The sequence below is a fragment of the Accipiter gentilis genome, chromosome 21 (assembly GCF_929443795.1).
Source record: "Accipiter gentilis chromosome 21, bAccGen1.1, whole genome shotgun sequence".
Classification (NCBI taxonomy): Eukaryota; Metazoa; Chordata; class Aves; order Accipitriformes; family Accipitridae; genus Astur; species Astur gentilis.
In genome coordinates, this window is record NC_064900.1 from 15,997,985 (window position 1) to 16,018,469 (window position 20,485).

Below are 20,485 nucleotides of genomic sequence, written 5' to 3' on the forward strand. Positions count from 1 at the left end.
GACATACTGATCAGCATGCTCAAGTTTATTCATAAATGTGTCGACCTCTTATTTTGGTTGGGTTTTGGGTTTTGTTTGGTTGGTTTGGGGTTTTATTTCCTATTATCCAAAAGAATGAACAACCTAATTTTGAGTTTCAGTTCCTACAAGGAACAAAATAAGTATCTTCTCACAGTTAGTTGCTATGGAAATAGTATTTCACAACTGGACCTCTGTTGGAACAAAATGTAGAAACAATTTAAAAAAAAATAAGCTCTTATTTCTGAGAATCAGTTGCTTAAAGACACATGGACTACGGACGAGGCTCAGACAACAGACAACTTTTTGGGGACTAGTCCAAGACTCGTACCTCCATAAAACAGAACATCTAACTTCCTAGTGATACATCAGACAGTCTCCCAGTTTTTATGTGCCCTCAAATAATTGACTGGTATCCTCCCAGCCTGACTAAACTTGTGAAACTATATGTGCAGATTAAAGTATCAGTTTGAATTTGATATTCCTTCCAAAAAAAAAAAAACATAACACCTACGCTCCTCTTCCGTCTCTAAGTTTGAGGCACATCATTTTTTAAACAGAAAACTGATGCATGGGAAAAAAAAAAAAATCTGTGTTGTACTTGTTCCTCATGTATATAGCCTGTGCCTCTAAAAGAACATTAATAGATGGATAAATTTGCCACCATATTTCTTCAAAGACATTCCATAGAAAGTCTGCTTTTTTTGCCTTGAATGACCAGTCAAATTCTTCATGGCTAGAACTGACAGATTATAGCAAACCTTCGAGACTGTTATACATTTAATGCCCCCAGTGCAGCCCTTCATACCTTCAGTGCTCCCCCCCATCATTTTTTGGGAGAGACTTACACACTGAAATTCTATCTTCCACATGCAGAAGAGAGGAAGGAAGTTATTAAAGAAGAAATGAAGCACTTGTTTAAAGTCACACTGGACACTACATAATTATTCTAATCCAATGATACTGACTAATCAATCTTGAATTTACACTCCATCCATTAAGAAATAGAACTAGTATGGCATGTGTTTTTAAAGAGAGGATGGAACTGTCAGGTCCCTTCAAAATAAGTCTTCCTGTAGAGAATAAGCAAGATTTTCATCGTCTTTAAATCCAGTCAACAGTTTTATCGTTCTAACAAGAACTTGAACTGTCAAGGGTTGCACATAAGATGAAAAACTGCAGCCTGGAGAAACTGCTGGTTATCTTAGGGAAACAAGGAAAATGAGAATTTACAGCTGTCCTGCATGTAGAAAAGATTTTCAATTACTGCAAGACTTGGACAGATCAGATGCACTTTTCAGCAATCGAGTAATTCCTCTTCCTCGCATGGTACTTGTTCCATAAAGGGAAGTCTTCACACCACATGGAGAATCACCTATTAAATTAAATACAGTTTGCAAATCAAAACAGCCTTTAAAGCTTGCATAAGTTAATGGAATTGTTCTTCATATGCTGTGGAGCTGAGCCTATTCAATAGCTCTAATATATAAAGTCAGAGATGGGGGTTGTGTCCTCTATAAACACCAAGACCGTAAGATCTCATGATTTACAACTGGAACAGTTTCAGAATTTAATTCAGCATGTAGTTTATATGCAAGAAAATAAGCTGCAAACTCAGAATTCTTAGTTATTTGTCTTGCAAACTTGATTCTGTTCCTCCAAAGATTAGCCATGAACTGCCCAAATGAACTGAGCTCATGTGCCTTCTATTAAAAAAATTTTGTCTCCAAAAAGATGACTTTAAATGAGCAGTCTTTATGAACTGAGTTATAATAGAATACTTGCAACAAGTACCAGCTGAGTCTGCACATATAATGACTTAAGAGCAACGAGAGTATTTTACAGATGGCCCTGCCTCAAAGCACCTAAGCATATGAGAATGGACTTGAAGTAGCAGAAAAATAAGAGGATATAAATCAGAGAGCAACATTTATAAGAAAAACTAAATTTTGAGAGACCTTTTTGACCATAAGATTATGTCCAGTAAGAAAAGGGCAGCTTTATGCTTAGGTCTTCAGAAATTGAGTGAAATTCACATGCAGAAATAAGCATAGCTCATGCAGAGCTGTTTAGTGGCTTTATGCCACCGACAGGCAACATCTAAGCCCAGAAATTTGAAGCAGCAGCAATTGGATTAAGTTTAAATACCTTTTTCCCCTTACAAATGTGAAAGTTTCAAACTCACAATTAGAAGGGACTAACTCTTGATCCTGACTTGGAGAAGTGAAATGTCTGTCACATCCAGAACCCTCAGGCTTCATTTTCTGTATGAAGAAATAAACATTCAAAATAACACATGTGTCTTCTAAAATGCAGTATACACAACTATCCATCAAACCTATGAATTATGGTCAAAAGCTCACAGGAAGTTACCCAGCTAGTGATTATTTCTCTTTCATCAGTCTGCCTAATATAAGTCACAAAAGACATCATCCAAAGAAAAAACAGCTAACCTGAAATTGGCAAGTTTGAACACTGAAGTTAACTAGCAATAAAACAGGATACCAGTTTAAAGAATCCAACCTGAAAACGTCCAGCATCCAGTATCACCATGTTGGTACTTGTGCTTTCACCATAATTGGAGTCTTGAAGAGGTAGGTGAGCTGCTGTCAGTGAGACTCCATAAGCACTAGCTAAACATTTACTGATGCAATAACTTGACCAAGAAAAAAAGAAAATAAGAAAAGTTTGGCTAAGAGGGCTGTAATGCTCATATATGGAAGCACAGCATTTTTAGTTCTTCAACTAGCAAACAAAAGCAACCACAGACCAAGATGCACAGAGCATATGTCAGAGGGCAGAAAGACATTATCGCAGCAGCTAAATAGTTACCCCGCATCCTTCCAAGACCACCAGCCTATTCTACAACTACACATGAAACCAAAACAACTATTTCCCCACACTATCAAATGCAACCACTTCGAAGTGTGAAAAGCAACATTTTTTTTGCAAGGCATAGCAGTACACAAGAAGAGGTTTTTTGAAAGAAAGACTATTCATTATCTCTAAGTGCTACTGACTGATATCTTAAATGGCATTTCCTTGTTTCCCAACTACTTACTTTCCCTTTCTCCACACCAAAAAGATTACAGAACCTTATGTGTCTACATTACATGTAAGGCAGTATAAAAGTTTCCAAAGTAGAGATATGCTAGAATGTGCTGAGAATTTCTCACCAAATACAGGTATACTAAACCTCTCAGGAAAAACAGTGAATTCTAATGTAATTAACACTTCTCTCAACTCTCCAATAGTAAGCAGAGGTAGTGAAAGGATGACTATAGAGTGATGGACATTACTATCACAGAAATTATGTTACATCTAAGTGCTAAGACTTACAGCATACTGCTAAGCCATATGAACAACAATGGAAGTTACAAATAGAACAAAATCTTGGCAGTGGAAGGAATAAATAAAACTCAAGATCTGGAACTACAGCACTCCAGGCAGTCAAGAGAAGCCAAAGCAAAAAATATGCATCTATAACAAAATAAAGAGTCATCATACTGGAGATAACTCCTTAGCAATACTCACGCAATTTTCTTACAGGATGCCAAAGCACAGCAGAGTATATCATTCTCTTCATGCCACTTGCACCTATGCAAAATGAAGTTCAGGCTTATTTCAGAAGCATCTACATTGTTAATCAACATGAATACTTGATCTGGTCAGAAGGAACAGGAACAAATATTAAAGATGTTATCTTTTGTCTCAGTGGCCATACAGCACCTGTAACATTTCACAGAGGACCAGTGTTCAATAACTAATCTCTAAGTGGTTTATGCAGAGTTAAAAGGCATGCTTAACAGGCAATCTGCTTCATGCTGAGGCTGAGGTCAGGGCAAGGGAGAAAAGAGAATCCTAAGAGACAAATGGAATTTAAAGGTAACAATTTGAAATTTTCCATTAATGTGAAATAGTTCCTCTTAGTATAAGCATCTCCACTTTCCTCTCCAAATGTGTGCTTTAAACTGCATTTTTTCCATTCTTGTTAAGGTCTCCCTCTAGTGTGAAGATACTCATGAGTAAGTGAAAACTGCCTGACTATAAAAAGTGACATTGATTATCCTAATGGACCTTAAAATCCATACTATAAGTAAGCAGACTTCCCAGATTTATTTTTTTTAAGATCTACTAAAATTTAAGATCAAATTATTGGTTCTTACTGAAAACAGTAGCAGAGGAAAAGTTAAAAGTATATTTCCAAGTTAACTGCGTCATCACTAAATATTCCCCTGCCACACCACAAGCTACATACCACTTCTTTGTACAAACACAGAAGAATCTGAAAGCAGGAAAAGCTTTACCATTCAAGACACATAGGGAAAAAAAAAAAACCCGAACAGGGAAAAAGTCCTACAAAGTAAATAGGATTCCAGATGTGTAATAAAGAACATTCATTCCAGAATAAAAAAAAAATATAGGATCTAGCTTAACACTTATGCTTGAGAACTTGATTTATACCACTGGCAAACATACCATGTCCCTCATCACAGTAGCAGCGTGAGGCAGTTGATGTATAACAACAGCCAGGTCCTCTCCAAATAACACTTCTAAGAGAGGCTGAATCTTCTCACTTCTATGATTTCCAGTTAAATATCACAACATATTTTATTCCCAGATTTTACCTCCACCTTTAATTAGGCCTCAGACTCAGCATTAAAAAGCCATCTGTCTTTATACTTCTTTTGGGAAAGTATTTTTCATTTCCAGTTGTACTCACAATGTGACAGGAAGCATTTTTTATTAGAAGGCTTGCAGAACATTCTAGGCTAGCAGCATACAAGCTGTATGCAGGGCACCAAGACACATCAGGCTAATATACGTTTCCACAAAGAACTCAACATACCTGGTATTACTGGAGAAATCCCACAGGAAGACATCCAGTTCTCTACACACCCAAGTCTTGGATGGCTCCTTTTGGTATTTCTTCCTGTACAGTTCTATTACCAGGTCTTCTACAGCAAGAAGCTCCAGATGGCTCTCAATGCCTGTAGCTCAGAGAAAATCCAGGTCAGGAGAACAAAAGAGTCAGTGAATATTCTGCACAGCTCACTTCTCAGCCAGTCCCTGTTCATTGCCCAGCCTCTTACCAGAGCATCGAAGCTCTTGTAAACCTTAACAAGTTATTCCACCAGTGATTTTAATAAAACCTGGCTTCCTAACAAAGTGTGTTGTTCCATATTTCCATTATTTTCTCCACCTCAGTAATCACGTACCCTACTTGCGGGCCATCTCTCCTCAGAAGCTATTAGTTTTCCCATGTGTTACCATACACCCACCTTCACAGTAACGTCACTGCCTCCAGTGCTCCTTTAATTGGCTGAGCAAGAAACAGTGTATGTTATTCTACAGATGCGCTCATTACCCAGTTAGCTGATAATGCTGCTGCTTTACTGTCACTAATGGGGAGGAAAAGAAGAGGGAGAAGCACACAAAGTAGTTCTAGCTATCAGTACCAACTTTTATAAAACCTTTGAGACCCGAAGATTTTCAGACAAATACAGCTGTCCATGATTACATAACCCTTCTTTCTTGGGGGGAGGGGAGGCAGCGGTGTGGGGGAAGGCCACAAATTATCAATTTCCTACCTGTTATGGTAGCCATTCGATCGAGACACCATTTAATTCGGAATCTGTCATTAGACTAGAGGAATGAAAATTTCAGTCAGATTGAACTAGTACAACATGTAATTCTGACATCTGCAAGACTACTAACTGGGTCTGAAAAAGTCACCTCCAAAACAAAATTCATTGGCTGTGGGACTGAATGTACACTTCCTGAAAATTATACTGAAGAGGAACAAAATGCCACAGAGGCTTTCCAACCAAACGCCAGGAGAAATTCTAGACTAATGTTTGGGGAGAGGTTAAAGGTTAATCCATACTACAGGTATCTCCATTAGGTGGTCAGAGATATTTTTTTCATGCATATTTCTTCAAAACCCAAGATCTTGACTCTCCCCATCTTTTTAAGGATTAACATTAGGCTCAAAGGGAATTGAAATGTAGTATAGCTGTCATGAAGCTTAAACACCTTTGAATCCTATTGTTTTGTTTTGCTCATTGGCAAATGAAACTTGAGCAAAAATTAAGATTTACAGTATTCTCATGGGGCAAGAGTCATAAAAATGTAAAAACATCCCTTAGAAAAGCAGAATAGTGTGACTATTATTCAGCACAATCAATTTAAGTCAATCTTAAAAGCCCTCAACCTAAGTCAAAACACCGTCAGAGACCAAGTGAAATGTTTGTCAGTAGACTAGAGCCAGAAGTGCAGGCTGAAAATAAGAAGGCAGAAAATTAGGTCTCTGCTTTATAAAAAGGTTAGCTTCTAGGGGCCATTTCTTCCTGCACAGAACTGGAAAACTTTGGTGTCCTTTCCCACTCATTTGCACACTGATCAGGTTTTAGAGTGTAGTATCTCCTTAGTCACCTAACAGAAGTTAAATGAGAGGTTTTGATTTAGAGCATCTTACTTCGACCTTGGCCATACCCTGCAGTAAAAGTGAAGCCAAACACCTCTGGCTGGCTGGACAAACTCAAGAAGTTCCTTTAAGACAACTGCATAACAAGTACGTGAAAGATGAAATCCAGATATAGGGATTTTATGAGTGGCATCACCTAAGGGGGGGGGGGGGGGGGAGAGGAAAAAAAAAACAAACCACACCAAGTTATGGTTAAGTAAGTCCTCTTTCCTTAAATGATACAGTTTCCCCCTCCCTTGTATCTTTTTATATACATATATGCAGACACACAAACACACACAACTCTTTTCTACAGGCAGTGTCTGGTGATTAAGCTATCAAAACCTTGCTTCTGTCAGCAGAAGACTGGCAGGTCTGGGCTGTGTGCAAACACACACACACTTACCCCTTTTAACAGGCCATTATCTAAGTATTTGACATAGGAAAACATGGGTCAAGTTTGTTCCCTCTGTACACAAGGGGAGGAAGTGTCCTAATAGAAACAAACTGGAATCTATAAACGCTACTTAAGAGTCACAAGGGAAACAAGGCAGGTCAAGCCAGACACAACAACGGTATAAATGCTTTAACTTTATCGATGCGTGTAAAGCTGCAAAACACTTACAACTTTTAAATGCAAACTAGGGTCTGAGTTACCCTGTTATGAATTAGCACTTCATGCTGAAGATACACGCAAGGACTATCAAGGGAAGGATACTCTGCTCAGGTGGGCTTGAAAGCATTTTAAGCCATACAAAGTTGTCCCATTTCAGAAGAACATACTGCAGTTATTATTGAATTAAAATAGGAAGACAGAATACAGATAACTCTGCCATTGACAAAACCATTTTGGGTGAAGTGCTCTGCGATTTGTGGGTACAAGAAACATAAAAGGTGACTGAGACAAGCTGCTGTCACTCCTTTCTCTTCAAAACTTGACAAGTTCCCAGATGGAGAACCTGTAGACTTACAAAACATTTGGGTACAGATCAGATAAGCCGAGTCTAAAACCATACACCTTTGCATATCGTTCTTTTCCTCCATTGATACTCACTAGCAGCCTGGCAGTGGTACCGAAAACCACGTGGTGGTACTTCTGCAGAAGAGCAGGGTAGGTGGGAGAAAAAGAACAATCATCATCCAACATCCACAATGACAAATCCTTAACTCTCAACTATACACTACAGTTTCAGGTACAAAAAGGAACAGCTTCATCTTCCCTTACGGCCTTGTACAACTGCCACAACTATTTTTGAAAAAGTTATTTTCAGTTATATGCATTTTTAAAAACAAAGTATATTGTATACTGTGAGTGTTTAGGTCCAATAAAGAAAACATTCATTAGCATGAAATGTAAAGCACAAACATCTGAAAGTTCTCCTGGATTTATTCTACCCTCTTTGAAGCTTCATGCAGTTCTGACACTTAAGTCCATCTCTTCAGAAACAATCAGCACTTCTCCGATATTTTAAGAAGTCCAACCGCTTATAGTCAAAGAAATAAACTTGACTTAATACCAGAAATGTAATCAGGACAGCGCAGTAGTAAGTGGCACTAGAAAGCCTCCCTCTCACCCCAAAGCAAGATTAACTACTTCCTCTCTCCCTTCCTTGGAACTCACCTGGATCTATGAAGTGATGGAAATCAGCCATTATGCCATCCTGTAGGGAGTACTTGACACACCCAATCTCACAAGGAAGGAAGCGCTGTTCACAGTGCGATGGCAGCTTGCCATGGCTGTAAATGTTCAGGAAGTAGAAGATGTCTGCAACCACAGCTAAAGGAAAAGAAAAACCCAACACTTTCAGAAGAGCCACCAGAGGTTACAGCAAGACATCCTGGCCTCATCTCATCCAGTGAAAGCTTCGGTGCACTTTATCATGAGTAAAGTAGAGTAATGACCAAGTAAAACACACAGATCCTTCTCTGTATCTGAGGTGACAAGGTAACTAATACTGAGGCAAGAGTCAGCTGTATCAGTAGTCCTGGTACACCTTCCACTGATGCTACTGTGTGTAGAGATCAGGGCGAAAAAAATCAAAAATAAAAGCAATTAAAAAAGAAAATCAAACCCCAATGTTAAGAGGCCTGGAATCCAACAGGAACTACTCTTTTTTTTTATAATGAGTCTCTCTACCCTTTGGGAAAATAAGGTTAGAAAAAAAAAAATCAGTAATTGCAAAGCAGCCTCACAAGCTCAATTAAGTAACTTACACAAGTTAAATGAGCTGGTAATAATCTTCTGGGGTAAGAGGACCTGAGAAGTCCACTAATTAAAAGGATTGCTTTTCCTCCACTAAATGAGCTCCCAAAGAAGGTGGCAAGAATACGCAAGGCAAACATTAAGAAATAAATTTATTGTTTACTAATTTAAAGAGCATCCAACTATGAAAAATATTTCACAATACACCTTAATCCTTGTCTTCATGAATGTCATATAAAGTTCTCGCTGAAGTTTAAGGTAGCTGTTTAACCCTTACCCTTAAGTTCTGCCCCTCATCAAAAAGTCCTACTTGTTCTACTAAATAATACAGATGTATAACTGTTTTTACACAGAAACAATGCTGTATGCCAGACTTTATGGCATTAAACACCAGTTGTCCTAATCTTGAATGCTGGTGCTCTCTTACATGGGTCTTAAACTCCACAAGCTATGGGGTCATAGGAAAGGTACCTCTCCTACCCGAGTTTGAACTGCTTTCCTTATGAAAAAATTTATACAGGACTTTTACTGAGAAATATTAAGGAGCAGCATCATAAAATGCACCTGTTATCCTTTATCATTACCACTCTCATTCAGTTTAAAGATCAACCATGTCAGCTCAAGCCATCATAATCAATCTGATCAAATTTGCATCACGATGACAGGGGAGCATGACCTCTGGCACAGAGGACGCTAACAAGTATTACACTTTTTATGGACCTACTCTTTCCTGCCCCTCCATAACCATGACAACATGAAAATAGTTCAAGAGGCTTGTTAGGTAAAGGGTTGAGCTGAGACTTAACCACACAGCAGATACAGCTTATATTAACTGGCTGCTTGACTTAGCTTGTAAGCACTACTATTTACCATTTTTCAGAATAATGTAATGTTCATTGGGGAAAAGATTACAGATGTGTTCATTACTCAGTTCTAATTAAAACATCCATTTGAAGAGAGGGTACAGATAAGAAAGGTTTAGTTTTCAAGACTTCTTTCAGTGAGGAAGCAAGCTAGGATGTTATAAAAGCACTGACAAAGTACATATCCCCTCTTTTATTCTCCCAAAGAGGCCAGGTCATAATTTTATTTAACGCCTCTACCATACAAGTTTTGAACTTTGATATCCAACAACTCTTTACTCTTTAAAATTGGTACAAGTATTCTTTCATACTAAACTTGGATTAGGCCTTGTAAATCATAAAGGTAGGAGTTGAAGAGTTACCTTTTTCTTAAAAACCTCTACATAATTGTAAAGAAACTATTAGTGGCTATACTCTCATCAAGCTTAAAAACAGAGGACAGAATTACTCGGGGGGGGGGGGGGGGGGGGGGGCGGGATAGGGACATTTGTACAGACTTCCTTCTGTACTACAAATGACCTTTTTACAGCAGTAGACCATTAGTTTAAAACAAACAGTTGACACAGATGGCTATTAGGAAAATGTAAACAGCCTTTGTATAGGTAGCATTGAGAATACCTACAAAGGGCAAGCTTTTATCTACCAGGATCAACTGCTTTAAGATTACTATACCCTGATCATTCTTCCAAGACATAGAAGGGGCATCTGGAAGAGAAGTAACACTGGGCATCTTTGTGGTCAGACAAGCAGGAACCGGATGAGCCAGATTACACGTCTGGAAAAGATGAGAAAGTTAAAAAAAAATAATCAAAAGGGTCTACTAACCTCCAATAAAGTCCTTCACCTCCTTATATAACATCCACTAACAGTTATGGTTAGGTGGAACAAGTCTGCAGTTTATATACAAGAGCCTGTGTACCTGCAGATCAGGAAGGCAAGATTTCTCTTCTAACGAAAAGAGAGAGAGGTATCTTTATACCTTTGTCAACTTGCTACAACTAGAGAGAACTACAGCTAAATTTACAAAACACAATTTAAAAAAAATAATTGTTAGGTTCAACCACTTGTCACAGGCAAGGAACTTTTCAAATTGGAATTTCAAAATTTTTTCCATAAACCTTATGAGAGTTTGGCACTCCTATTAGTTGCCTTTGACTAGGAATCAAATTCATGAAAAGCTGATAAAGCCTTAAGGAACTCATGAGATTGCTCCAGCATAGAGCAAGTAAGAGGGGAGCGTATGCCCATTAAGCATTGCAAATCCATGCACGAACAATAAGCTTTTAAGAAGACAGGAAGAGAAACCTGGCACGCTTACAGAATTCAATCATTCAAGACCCAAATTGGGAGTAACATCCACATCTAGGTACACTAATTCCAGATTACCATTTTAGCCAAAGTTTTTCATCAATTTAAACTATTTAAAATAAAATGAGGAATTAGTCCCATCCAAGTAAGCTTAGGTCATCTCCAAAACATGACCACGACCTTTCACTACACAAAATAACTGTGGTTGTCCGTGTATAGGGGTATGATTAATAAATTGAGATCACAATCAATCTCATACATACACACTTCTCTATTTCCACTGACAGGCAACAAGGATGATGTTCTTTCTTTTGGTAAAGCAATTATTGCTTTCCCTGATTACAGCTTTCTAAAATGGTACACCTTGTGGAAGGAAATACAGAAGCCTTCATTTATGACTCTAGTTGTCATTTCATGTAGGTCTCGTTTACATGAAACTGGAGTTTCATTAATTACATACCCCTAGCCTGCTAAATAACAAGATTATCATGTTTTAAACAGTTCTTCCCCATACAGGCAGGCCCCCCAAAATCAGAAAACATTGCCTAACATCTCCCTACTAGTCTAGATTGACTAATTTAACTAATCCAGCTCTCCTAGTTAAAAGTCCTAAAATTTATCCTCACCGGTAAATCATAGTTCATAGTCAGTATCTAGTAATATGAGATGAAGAAGTAAATGCAGTGTTATCCATTTACTCAATCAGGCTCTTTGCTTTGACACACAAGTTTTTACACTGTCAACCAAGACTGGAATAAAATAAGCTTTCTGACACCTCACATAATTCAAATTCCAAAGCAAACCATGCTTCAAGGAACTGCTGGGAGAGAGAGACAGTCAGAAGAGGGGGAAAAAAAAACCCACAACAAAGGACACACACACACCCCCTTTCAAGACAGTAAATAGTAGAAGGGATCTGTTTAGCACTATTTCTGACCACAACCACATTCAGCTTAACCTGCTTATTGCTACATTGTGGGATTCTGTCCTCCACCATAGCATTACTATTCTCTCCACAATCAAACCAACCTAAAAATAATGTGTAATTATTTCTTTTTGTGCATAGGTTGCAACATTTCATTGACCTGGTCCACCACACAGCCACCTGAGAATGGCAAATCAGCTGTGCGCAAGATGTGGTTTCAGGCTTTCAGACAAGAACCACCTAACTTAAGGACATCCACAAAGCAAAAGCAACATGACCCTATGACCAGAAAGCATACCAATTTACAGTATTATAAATAAAAACATTGTAAGTCAGTCATTATAAAATATTGTTAAACATAAAACTAAGTTGTTAGAGAACTATATTTTACTGGGTAAAAGAACCCAAAGGAACAAGCTGTGCTGGTTTAAAATGGTATAGAGCATTCTCACCTTCAATTCAAACTAGAACAATTTTCTGCATAACCTTCATACCGGTATGGACAACCACAGCAGCCATAACCTCCACAGGTTGGAGGCTATGGAAAGCAGGTGACCTTCCACAGCGTCATAGCTGACCAAACCCCAACACCACTTACTTCACTTCTTATTTAGCTACATTGATGGGTGTTCCTTTCTCAGCATTTACCTCTTTCACTGTCTTCTGAGAGCATTTATTTTCATTCCACTTACGAGCCTTCTCTGTATATGCCATCTTTTCTTCCTTAGTCAGCAACTTGAAGGAAAGCGAATTGTTAAAAAAAGGCTTTTACTGCTTCCTTCTAGTAGTCCCACAAACCAACAAACTCCACGTAAGAAATTAATCGTGCGTTTCCAAAGGACATTATCAATGCTTGGCAAGAACTGCCAACGTTGACTCTAACAGTAGCTTTCTCCCTATCGAAGCCATAAGCTTTGATTCAAAACACACAGCAAACACATGCTTTTGAAGCATCTTCAGACAAGGGCAAACTAGCACTGGCCCACCACAAACAAAAGGTCTTCTGAAACTACTCTTGCCACCCAAGGATGCCACTACCCATCACACACAAGCCAGAGCTACCGCTCCACATCTGAAGGGAGAACGGCGTAGCTTGTGCTTCTTAGCTGGAGCCAGCTGAGGTCACTCAAGAAGCCCATTTGAACCCTAAACATACGGCAACTGAGCCGCCAGCTAGTCTACCCTCCAAGAAAGGCCACGCTGACATTCTGTCCCACACACAGCCCGCACAGGGGCACCACATGGATCCACCTGATGAGTGCTGGTTCCCCATCAGCAAAAGGCAGGCGAGCTGCTGCGTAACCCACCGCCCCGGCACGCTGCGGCTGGAGCAGGGCCGCGCCGCAAGCCTCCCCCCTGCCCTCCCCACCATTAAGCTGCCGTAACCCGAAGCCGTTCCCCCCCGCAGGAGGCCGGAGAGGCGAGGGGCGGGCGAGGGCCTTTCCCCTTACCGCCCACGCCTGGGAGCAGTAGGGGACGGCGTCGACCACGCGGGTCACGGGCAACCCGCGCCCCTGCAGCTCGGGCAGCTGGTCGCGCACGAAGAAGTAGTAGGGGCGGAGGGAGCCCCTGCGGTGCGCCATGGCGACCGCCGACCTCGCCTGGCCTCGGGCTCGCCGCGCCACGCCGCCGCCTCCCGCTGGCGGGCAGCCCCAGGCAGTCCGGCTCTCTGCGGCGGGGCTCCCTGAGGAGCTGCCGCCGGGGCGGGGCGGGGCGAGGCACGCGCCCGCCCTCGCCTTTTGGCGGCAAGGGGAGGATAACCGTTACAGGTAACGGTCGCCCGTCCTCCTGGGCGCCGGTGTTAGCCGCGGGCTGGGCGGCCCCCGTCAAGGGCGCCGGGCACATCGCGGGATTAACCGTCGCTTCAAGACTGGCCTTGAGGAGAGCGTGGCAGGGTTGTTTGCTGTTTGGGGCTTTTTTAATTTTCTTTGGGCGCTGAAAGTTAAGAAATACCCAGTGGGAGCAATGGTTTGTACCCAGTTCTCGTAGGCATTCAAAATGCAGGCTCCCCACCCTCACAAAATGGCGAGATACTGATTTTTCAAAGTAAACGGGTCATACTCCTCTATATCCTCTCACTCTGAATAACATTATACACTAAATTTAGTAAAATCCTTACAAAGAGTCACTACATTCATTTACGCAAATAGATATGTTCATACGTACGAACAAAGGAATGGAGGAAGAAGAGACCAACTGGAATTCCATATGCAAAGTACATCCACTGGTACATGGGACTTCTGAAAATATTTGGAGGTCATTATTACTGGTTGCAGCTACTTCATCTAGGCCAAAACAGGCATCCTGCTGCTTCTCACTGTAGGGCTGGGCACTGGCTGGCAAGGTGCCTGCCCTGCAGCCTGTGTGAACCCCGTTTGGCTCCTGGCTTTCCTCTCCTGGAGCAGCCTGGCTCCTGCTGCTCCCTGACAGTGAGCTCCTGAGGAGCTGGTACTCCGTTAGACAAGATGATCATGGTGATGTGCCTGCTCTGATGCTTCCAGTAGTGCTCAAACCGCTACCAGGACCTGGGGTCCTGGGTGAGAATAAGGGGTGACAGATAACGGGGTAAGGGCCCAGGAGTTGGAGGAAGGAGTGGGGGAAGAGGTCAACCAACTTCGGTTAAGAGACCTGGGTTTGCTTTTGAGATATGTGGTAGAAAAGTAAAGGAGGTGAGAGGGCATGGGTGTGCTTGGAAAGGCAAACTTGCTTATTAAAAATAATTTGGGACCTTGTGCTATACATAACTGAGGCTGCTGTCCAGAGTCTCTTTTTGTTGTTTTGGGTTGTTTTTTGTTGGCCTTTTTTTCTCTTTCATCTATCTCATTGACATAATTAACACATCCTTCACTGAAAGTTGGCATAGTGAGTCACAGTTCAGATAAGATAAAGGCTGGTAACAATCTGATCTGCATCATCTTGATTAGCAGCATGAGTTGCTTCCCCCTTTAAGCTTTCTATTGATCTCTCAAAAACCACTGGCCATAGTAAAAGAAGGAAATTAGCAGGACAACAACCACAACGGGCTTTAAAACAAAGTTTAATCAGTCATACAACCAAGAGATTGTGAAATCTGGCTGCCTGGAACAGAGGACCCTAAGTTTGACCTGAGACAAGGTTACTGAAGGGACAATGTTGGCATAGGCCCTGATTAAATTCTGGCCAGGTTTTGCTTGTCCCAGGCATGTGATGTCTCCCATACTCCTCACTGTTCCCCTTGTCTTTTTTGAGGGATCTCCTTCAGCATGCAGTTGCAGTTCCTGCAGAACCTGTGTAGTGCAGCAGAGCAAGAGCTAGCATGCTGCTTCGCATGCAGCCATCTTCCGTGGAGTTACCCAGACCATCTTGATAAAAATGAATGGTGTAGCCCTGACTTGGAAGATTCTTTCCAATCCTCTATCCCAGAGTTCTCTTGAATTTACTGTAAACCTAGGCATGAGGATAAAAAAGGTGATAAAACACCTCCACGCATTTCCAAATCACTGGAAAACTGCCTCTTCCCCTCAGTCTAGCCTCTTTTTTCTTCTTCTGGTTAGGTAGTGTAAATCTGTTTAGCTCCAAAAGAGGTAGCTGATGTTTAGGCATAAATCTGTGGCTTAGCTGATTATGTTTGTCACTGCTGGAAGTGCTGGCAGGTAAGGTCAGATCAGATTGCTCTTCCATCTCACTGGTGGCTGGTTTCTCTGAGGGTTAAAAAATGCTGGCGCAGTTTAGTCTTCTGGAGGCTGTTTTGTCTTGCTCAAATCCAGTGAAACAGTTTGGTTTATGTTTGTCAACCACATAATGAAGTTGCTGTTAAACATGCAGGAGGGGCCAATCACATTGTTAAAAATGTATAAAAACATAATATAAACTCAATGAGAACAGGTGAGTGTTTTTAAAGTCACTTTCACTGTTGTAGAAAATCATTTATATTCCAGTCTAGTTTATGATACTTTAATGCTAAATCTCTGAGGAGAGACTGCAAGAAATAACTTGTTTCTTGTAAATACAAACTTCTGCACAGGGTCTAGTTTTTCAGGCAGAAAGGCGAGTATTTACTGTTGTGTTACTGGAAGAGTTGTTGCTAGGAGTGCATCTGTGCACATTTGTTTTACTTTCCTTCACACCATCTTCTTTTGTGCAGCTTTGGGACCCACCCTTTAGCAGCCCTTTCTTTTAAAGAAATTCAGATAATGATGCATCCACTGAAAAACACAAGGCTCCACTAATAGCTCTCTTAGGGCTAGAGGTGTGGTTGGAAAATAAAAATCATAAGTAGTGGAGAGAGAAAGGATTTTTTTACGTGGGGTGGGGGGCAGAGAACAAACAGGGAACAGGTCATCTTCAGAGCACCATGTCATCAGTATTCTTCCCCAGGGCCCTGAGGAGAGCCCAGTGCCTCTGAAGGAACTCATGTTTTAACTCTTTGATTGTCTGCTGTTTAACTTAGCTGGCAAAGGCATTCTCTGGACCATTTATACTGATTTGTAAATAACTTTTGTAGCACTGGGGCCATTCCAGCAGATAAAAGCAAGTGTTGTGCCAGTATTTATATATTACTTTTTCTTTTTTAATGCACTTAATTCAATTAAATGACTTGATATGCCAACACTCAACTCCTAGGTACCTCGCCTTGGAAACCCAGCTCCAGAATTAGGGACCTGTGCTTTCCCATCAATGCACGGCGTTTGTCAGATATCTCAAAAGAGGGTCTATGTGCCCTAGTACTATGTAGAGAGAAAAAACATCTGGAACTTTTCTGCCAGTAATGTATTTTCATTCATTCAGCATTCATGGCTATAATCTTTCCAGGGTACGTCTTACGGTTGTTCGTTGGAAAGAATGGACAAAGTTATTCTAAAAAACATGGCAGTGACTACATCTGCTGCTATCCACTTACCTGCTGGTCTGGGGCTGAAGCGCTCTCCCACAAAGTGAAATATTTGGTGCTTATGTCAGGCCAGATCCATCAGCCCAAGAGAGGTGAGGCTGACGCAGCTCCGCACTCCCAGGTCCAACTGAAGTGAGGTCAAGCATGTATTCCCAGTCTAACATGCCAGGTCCTCCTGTGGTTTTGCCATTAGAGGTGCACCATCCACACCCCACTCCCCAGTTCTCGGGGCACATCACCTTCCCACCAGCTAGTCCTGCTTGATCATAACACTGACACACACACTCACATGCTCACCCCCCCTGGCACCGCTGACGTAAGGGCTTCTGACCCCTGGTCCACTCTGGTGGATGGCAGTTCTTGTCACTCACTTGGGTCTCTCCAGCTGCTGGCTCCTAGGCACACAGTGCCTGTGGTCCCAGCCCAGCTTCTGGCACCCAGGCCCTAACTCTCTCCAGCTGCTGGCCCCATGGACACATGGGGGCCCCTACGACCTGCAGTCCTATTCCAATTGCTGGCACTTAAGTTGACTCACTCCTATCTCTCCAGTCACTGTCACGTAGAATCATAGAATCATTTAGGTTGGAAAAGACCTTCAAGATCATTTAATCCAACCATCAACCATGCCCACTAAACCATGTCCTGAAGTACCCTGTCCACTCCCTTTTTGAACACCTCCAGGGATGGTGACTCAACCACTTCCCTGGGCAGCCTATTCCAATGTTTGATAACCCTCTCAGTAAAAAATTTTTTCCTAATATCTAACCTAAATCTCCCTTGCCTCAACTTGAGGCCATTTCCTCTCATCCTATCTCCAGCCACCTGACAGAAGAGACCAGCACCCACCTCACTACAACCCCCCTTCAGGTAGTTGTAGAGAGCGATAAGGTCTCCCCTCAGCCTCCTCTTCTCTAGACTAAACAGGCACAGTTCCCTCAGCCACTCCTCATAAGACTTGTGCTCCAGACCCTTCACCACCTTCGTTGCCCTTCTCTGGACACATTCCAGTACCTCAATGTCTTTCCTGTAGTGAGGGGCCCAAAACTGAACACAGGATTCTCGAGGTGCGGCCTCACCAGTGCCGAATACAGGGGAACAATCACCTCCCTGCTCCTGCTGGCCACACTATTTCTGATACAGGCCAGGATGCCGTTGGCCTTCTTGGCCACCTGGGCACACTGCTGGCTCATGTTCAGCCAGCTGTCAACCAGCACCCCCAAGTCTTTCTCTGCCGGGCAGCTTTCCAGCCACTCTTCCCCAAGCCTGTAGCACTACACAGGGTTGCCATGACCGAAGTCACCCAGGCACATGGGCTTTCCAACACATGGCTTGACTAGAGGCTGGCACTCAGCCCCCCCCATATACATGCATGCACTCAGAATAGAGTCCTTCACTCAGAAAAACAGGTATAAATTAATTTAATAAGAAGATAGGAACAGGCTGTACTAGGCAGGTGCAGGGCATGGCAGATAAGCACATCACCCAGCAAACTGTTCACACACAACTGGCCCTTTCTATCCCCTTGTCCCTCTATTTGCCCAAACTTGTTCCTTCCCAAATCACATAGATCTCTCCCTTTCTTTGCCTTTGATTCATCCCCTGAGCATCCCATAAGAAGTCCTGTGCAATCCTGAAATGCTCTTCCCTTGCATCCCACAATGTGTCCTGTATCTGTAGGCTGCAACCAGCCTCCTTCCTAAAGTTGCTGTGGTCTTGACAAATCTTGATGGACTTCATGCCTGCACCCTGGGGCTGAGGCTTTCCTGGGACAGCCCTGGCAGGGGCCTGGACAGGTTTTCCCTTCTTCTGTGTCCTTAATTTGTGTTCCCATCTGCCATTGTGTCTCTGTGTTCATCTGTGCTTGTGGAGATGGGCCTTTGATGGGCTGATGGCTCTTGTGATGGGTGTGGGAGGAGCCAGGGCAGGGTATTATTTAGGCTACCCCCATGCCATTGTCTCTCTGCACTCCTTTGTGGGTGTGTAGACAAGCTTTTATCACATAATACCACAGCTGATGTCTTTCTCAGCCTGGTTATGGAGGTTTTAAACCTACAATTTCCCTGGAGGGTGATACAAAGTGGGAACTTTGCCTTTCCAGTCTGGTAATTATTATTGTTTCATATGTAATGCATAAACATTTCAGGGATGAGAACCGGCAGGCTTCCCCTTCCCTAGGTGAATGATTTAACCAGTAAGCTATAGCTGTCAGCTTTCTTTTGGTCTCGCTCCTTTTGACCTAATGAATCTTGGGTTTCTTTCTGAACAGTGCCACAACTGCAAAAGAACTGGAGGGTGCCTTTCATCTCAGCTGTGTGATTAAGGATGTAACTCTGAACACCTAGGGCTCAGGAGGCCTTTTTACAAAAGGTAAGCCATATCCCCACCACCTTCTTCCCCCTGTCTTTGCAGGGGTTTGTTGAGCGTTAGATCTATTGTGAATGTTCTGGATCTGGCCTCACAAGTAGTATCAGCATCTTTCTTCCAGGTTTCTGAGGGAACTCAAGTGAAAGGTGCTATGCTTACGCCTGCTCTTCAGAAATATTAGCGTTTGTGCTGGGAGTTGCAGGGCTGCAGGTCATGGGGTCGTGGGATGCATGGGACTTGCTGGGCAAGTGCTGTAACCCTGCTGACCAGCACGTCCCAGAACCACTAAACCTGTTGCAAGGTACCTGGCAACCAGCTGCCCATGTGTGGTACAGCTGCATCCCCTCTATGCCATAAATTTGTAAATTTCAAATATCTTTAATGCCGTGGTTCCAGTGAAACCACCACATCGTTCCACTATCCTGGACAAATACCAGAAAATCTTTAATATCTGATAAGACTAGGTTTTCATGTGGAAAACAGGGACCTGGCTGCGACAACCCAGACGTATGTAAGCCTTAGCTTGGGTGCTCGTTAGACATCTTTGTGCTCAGGACTACCTGGGCATGCAGAGAAAGAAAATTGTAAATGTGTAGTCAACTTTGACAGTACATAAATGCTTTCAGTCTCAAGTTGCTGCTGAATGAGGGTTTTTTAGATTGCAGTTCTAAATGTTAGGTACCAAAATTTTCCAAAGCCTTGTTTTGGATCTGGCCCTAAGTAGGATGACCTGGGTAATTATAGACCTGTCAGGCTGACAGGGATCCCAGGCAAAAGAATAGAATCACTGATACAGGAGTCGCTTCAATAATGAATTAAAGAAAAGTAATGTAATTAATGCCAATCATCATGGGTTTGCAGAAAGTAAATTCTGTCACATTGGTTTGTAATTGCATCAAAAATATATTAAGTGTGGTTACTAAAGGTAATATATTCAGACATGTGAGGCATGTGACTTGACCACACAACACTAAATCAAGGAAATGCAATGATAGAGACCATCCAGTCCCCAGTAAAAACAGCTTAGGATGCCTCAAAATGTAATTTTAAGTGAAGAATTGTAATTGCATATTTTCAGTAAGATCTTTCTTCGGTCATTTCTTGGCTGCACACTACTAGATATTTGTTGGTACCTTTGAAGGAAACATACAGTCATCACAGATACTTGCAAATGATACAAAGATTGAGGGAATAATTAATAACGTAGGTGATAGAGTGGGATATCCACCAAAGAGGAGCTCCCCATGTGATGCTATGTCAAAAGGACTAACAGTATGATCCCTGGAAGGATAAACAAAGAATTATTAAACAAGAGTGATGATACTGTAGTACTTCCGCTTTCATGCTTTTAGCAACTGTGCCTGGGATGCTCTCCAGATCTGGTGTTAGCTCAAGAATATAGCATAATAACAGTCTGTTGAACTTCCAGAGAGAATGTTAAGGGTGCTTTGATCATAGTCTGTCGTTA

At 42.0% G+C, this 20,485-nt stretch overlaps 1 protein-coding gene across 1 annotated transcript; it reads right to left on the reverse strand.

The window, feature by feature from the left end:
- Positions 1 to 377: 377 nt before the first annotated feature.
- On the reverse strand, positions 378 to 13,407 carry MAEL (maelstrom spermatogenic transposon silencer). Its single transcript, XM_049824362.1, has 12 exons — positions 13,235 to 13,407; positions 12,432 to 12,518; positions 10,223 to 10,325; positions 8,106 to 8,261; positions 7,539 to 7,580; positions 6,514 to 6,641; positions 5,610 to 5,664; positions 4,868 to 5,015; positions 3,553 to 3,615; positions 2,542 to 2,674; positions 2,204 to 2,282; positions 378 to 1,393 (listed from the first exon to the last, which is right to left on the reverse strand). Exons 1-12 carry the CDS (start codon positions 13,364 to 13,366, stop codon positions 1,278 to 1,280), a joined length of 1,242 nt encoding a protein of 413 aa, XP_049680319.1. The 5' UTR covers positions 13,367 to 13,407; the 3' UTR covers positions 378 to 1,277.
- Positions 13,408 to 20,485: the final 7,078 nt, after the last annotated feature.

What these genes read in the sequence shown, in the direction of transcription:
- MAEL (XM_049824362.1), bottom strand. Translation starts at nt 13,366, where the DNA reads ATGGCGCACCGCAGGGGCTCCCTCCGCCCCTACTACTTCTTCGTGCGC. An exon ending in CTCAGAAGACAGTGAAAGAG is followed by an intron (nt 10,326 to 12,431) that starts GTAAATGCTGAG and finishes CATCTTTTCCAG; the next exon opens with ACGTGTAATCTGGCTCATCC. An exon ending in GTACCACTGCCAGGCTGCTA is followed by an intron (nt 6,642 to 7,538) that starts GTGAGTATCAAT and finishes CCCCCCCCTTAG; the next exon opens with GTGATGCCACTCATAAAATC.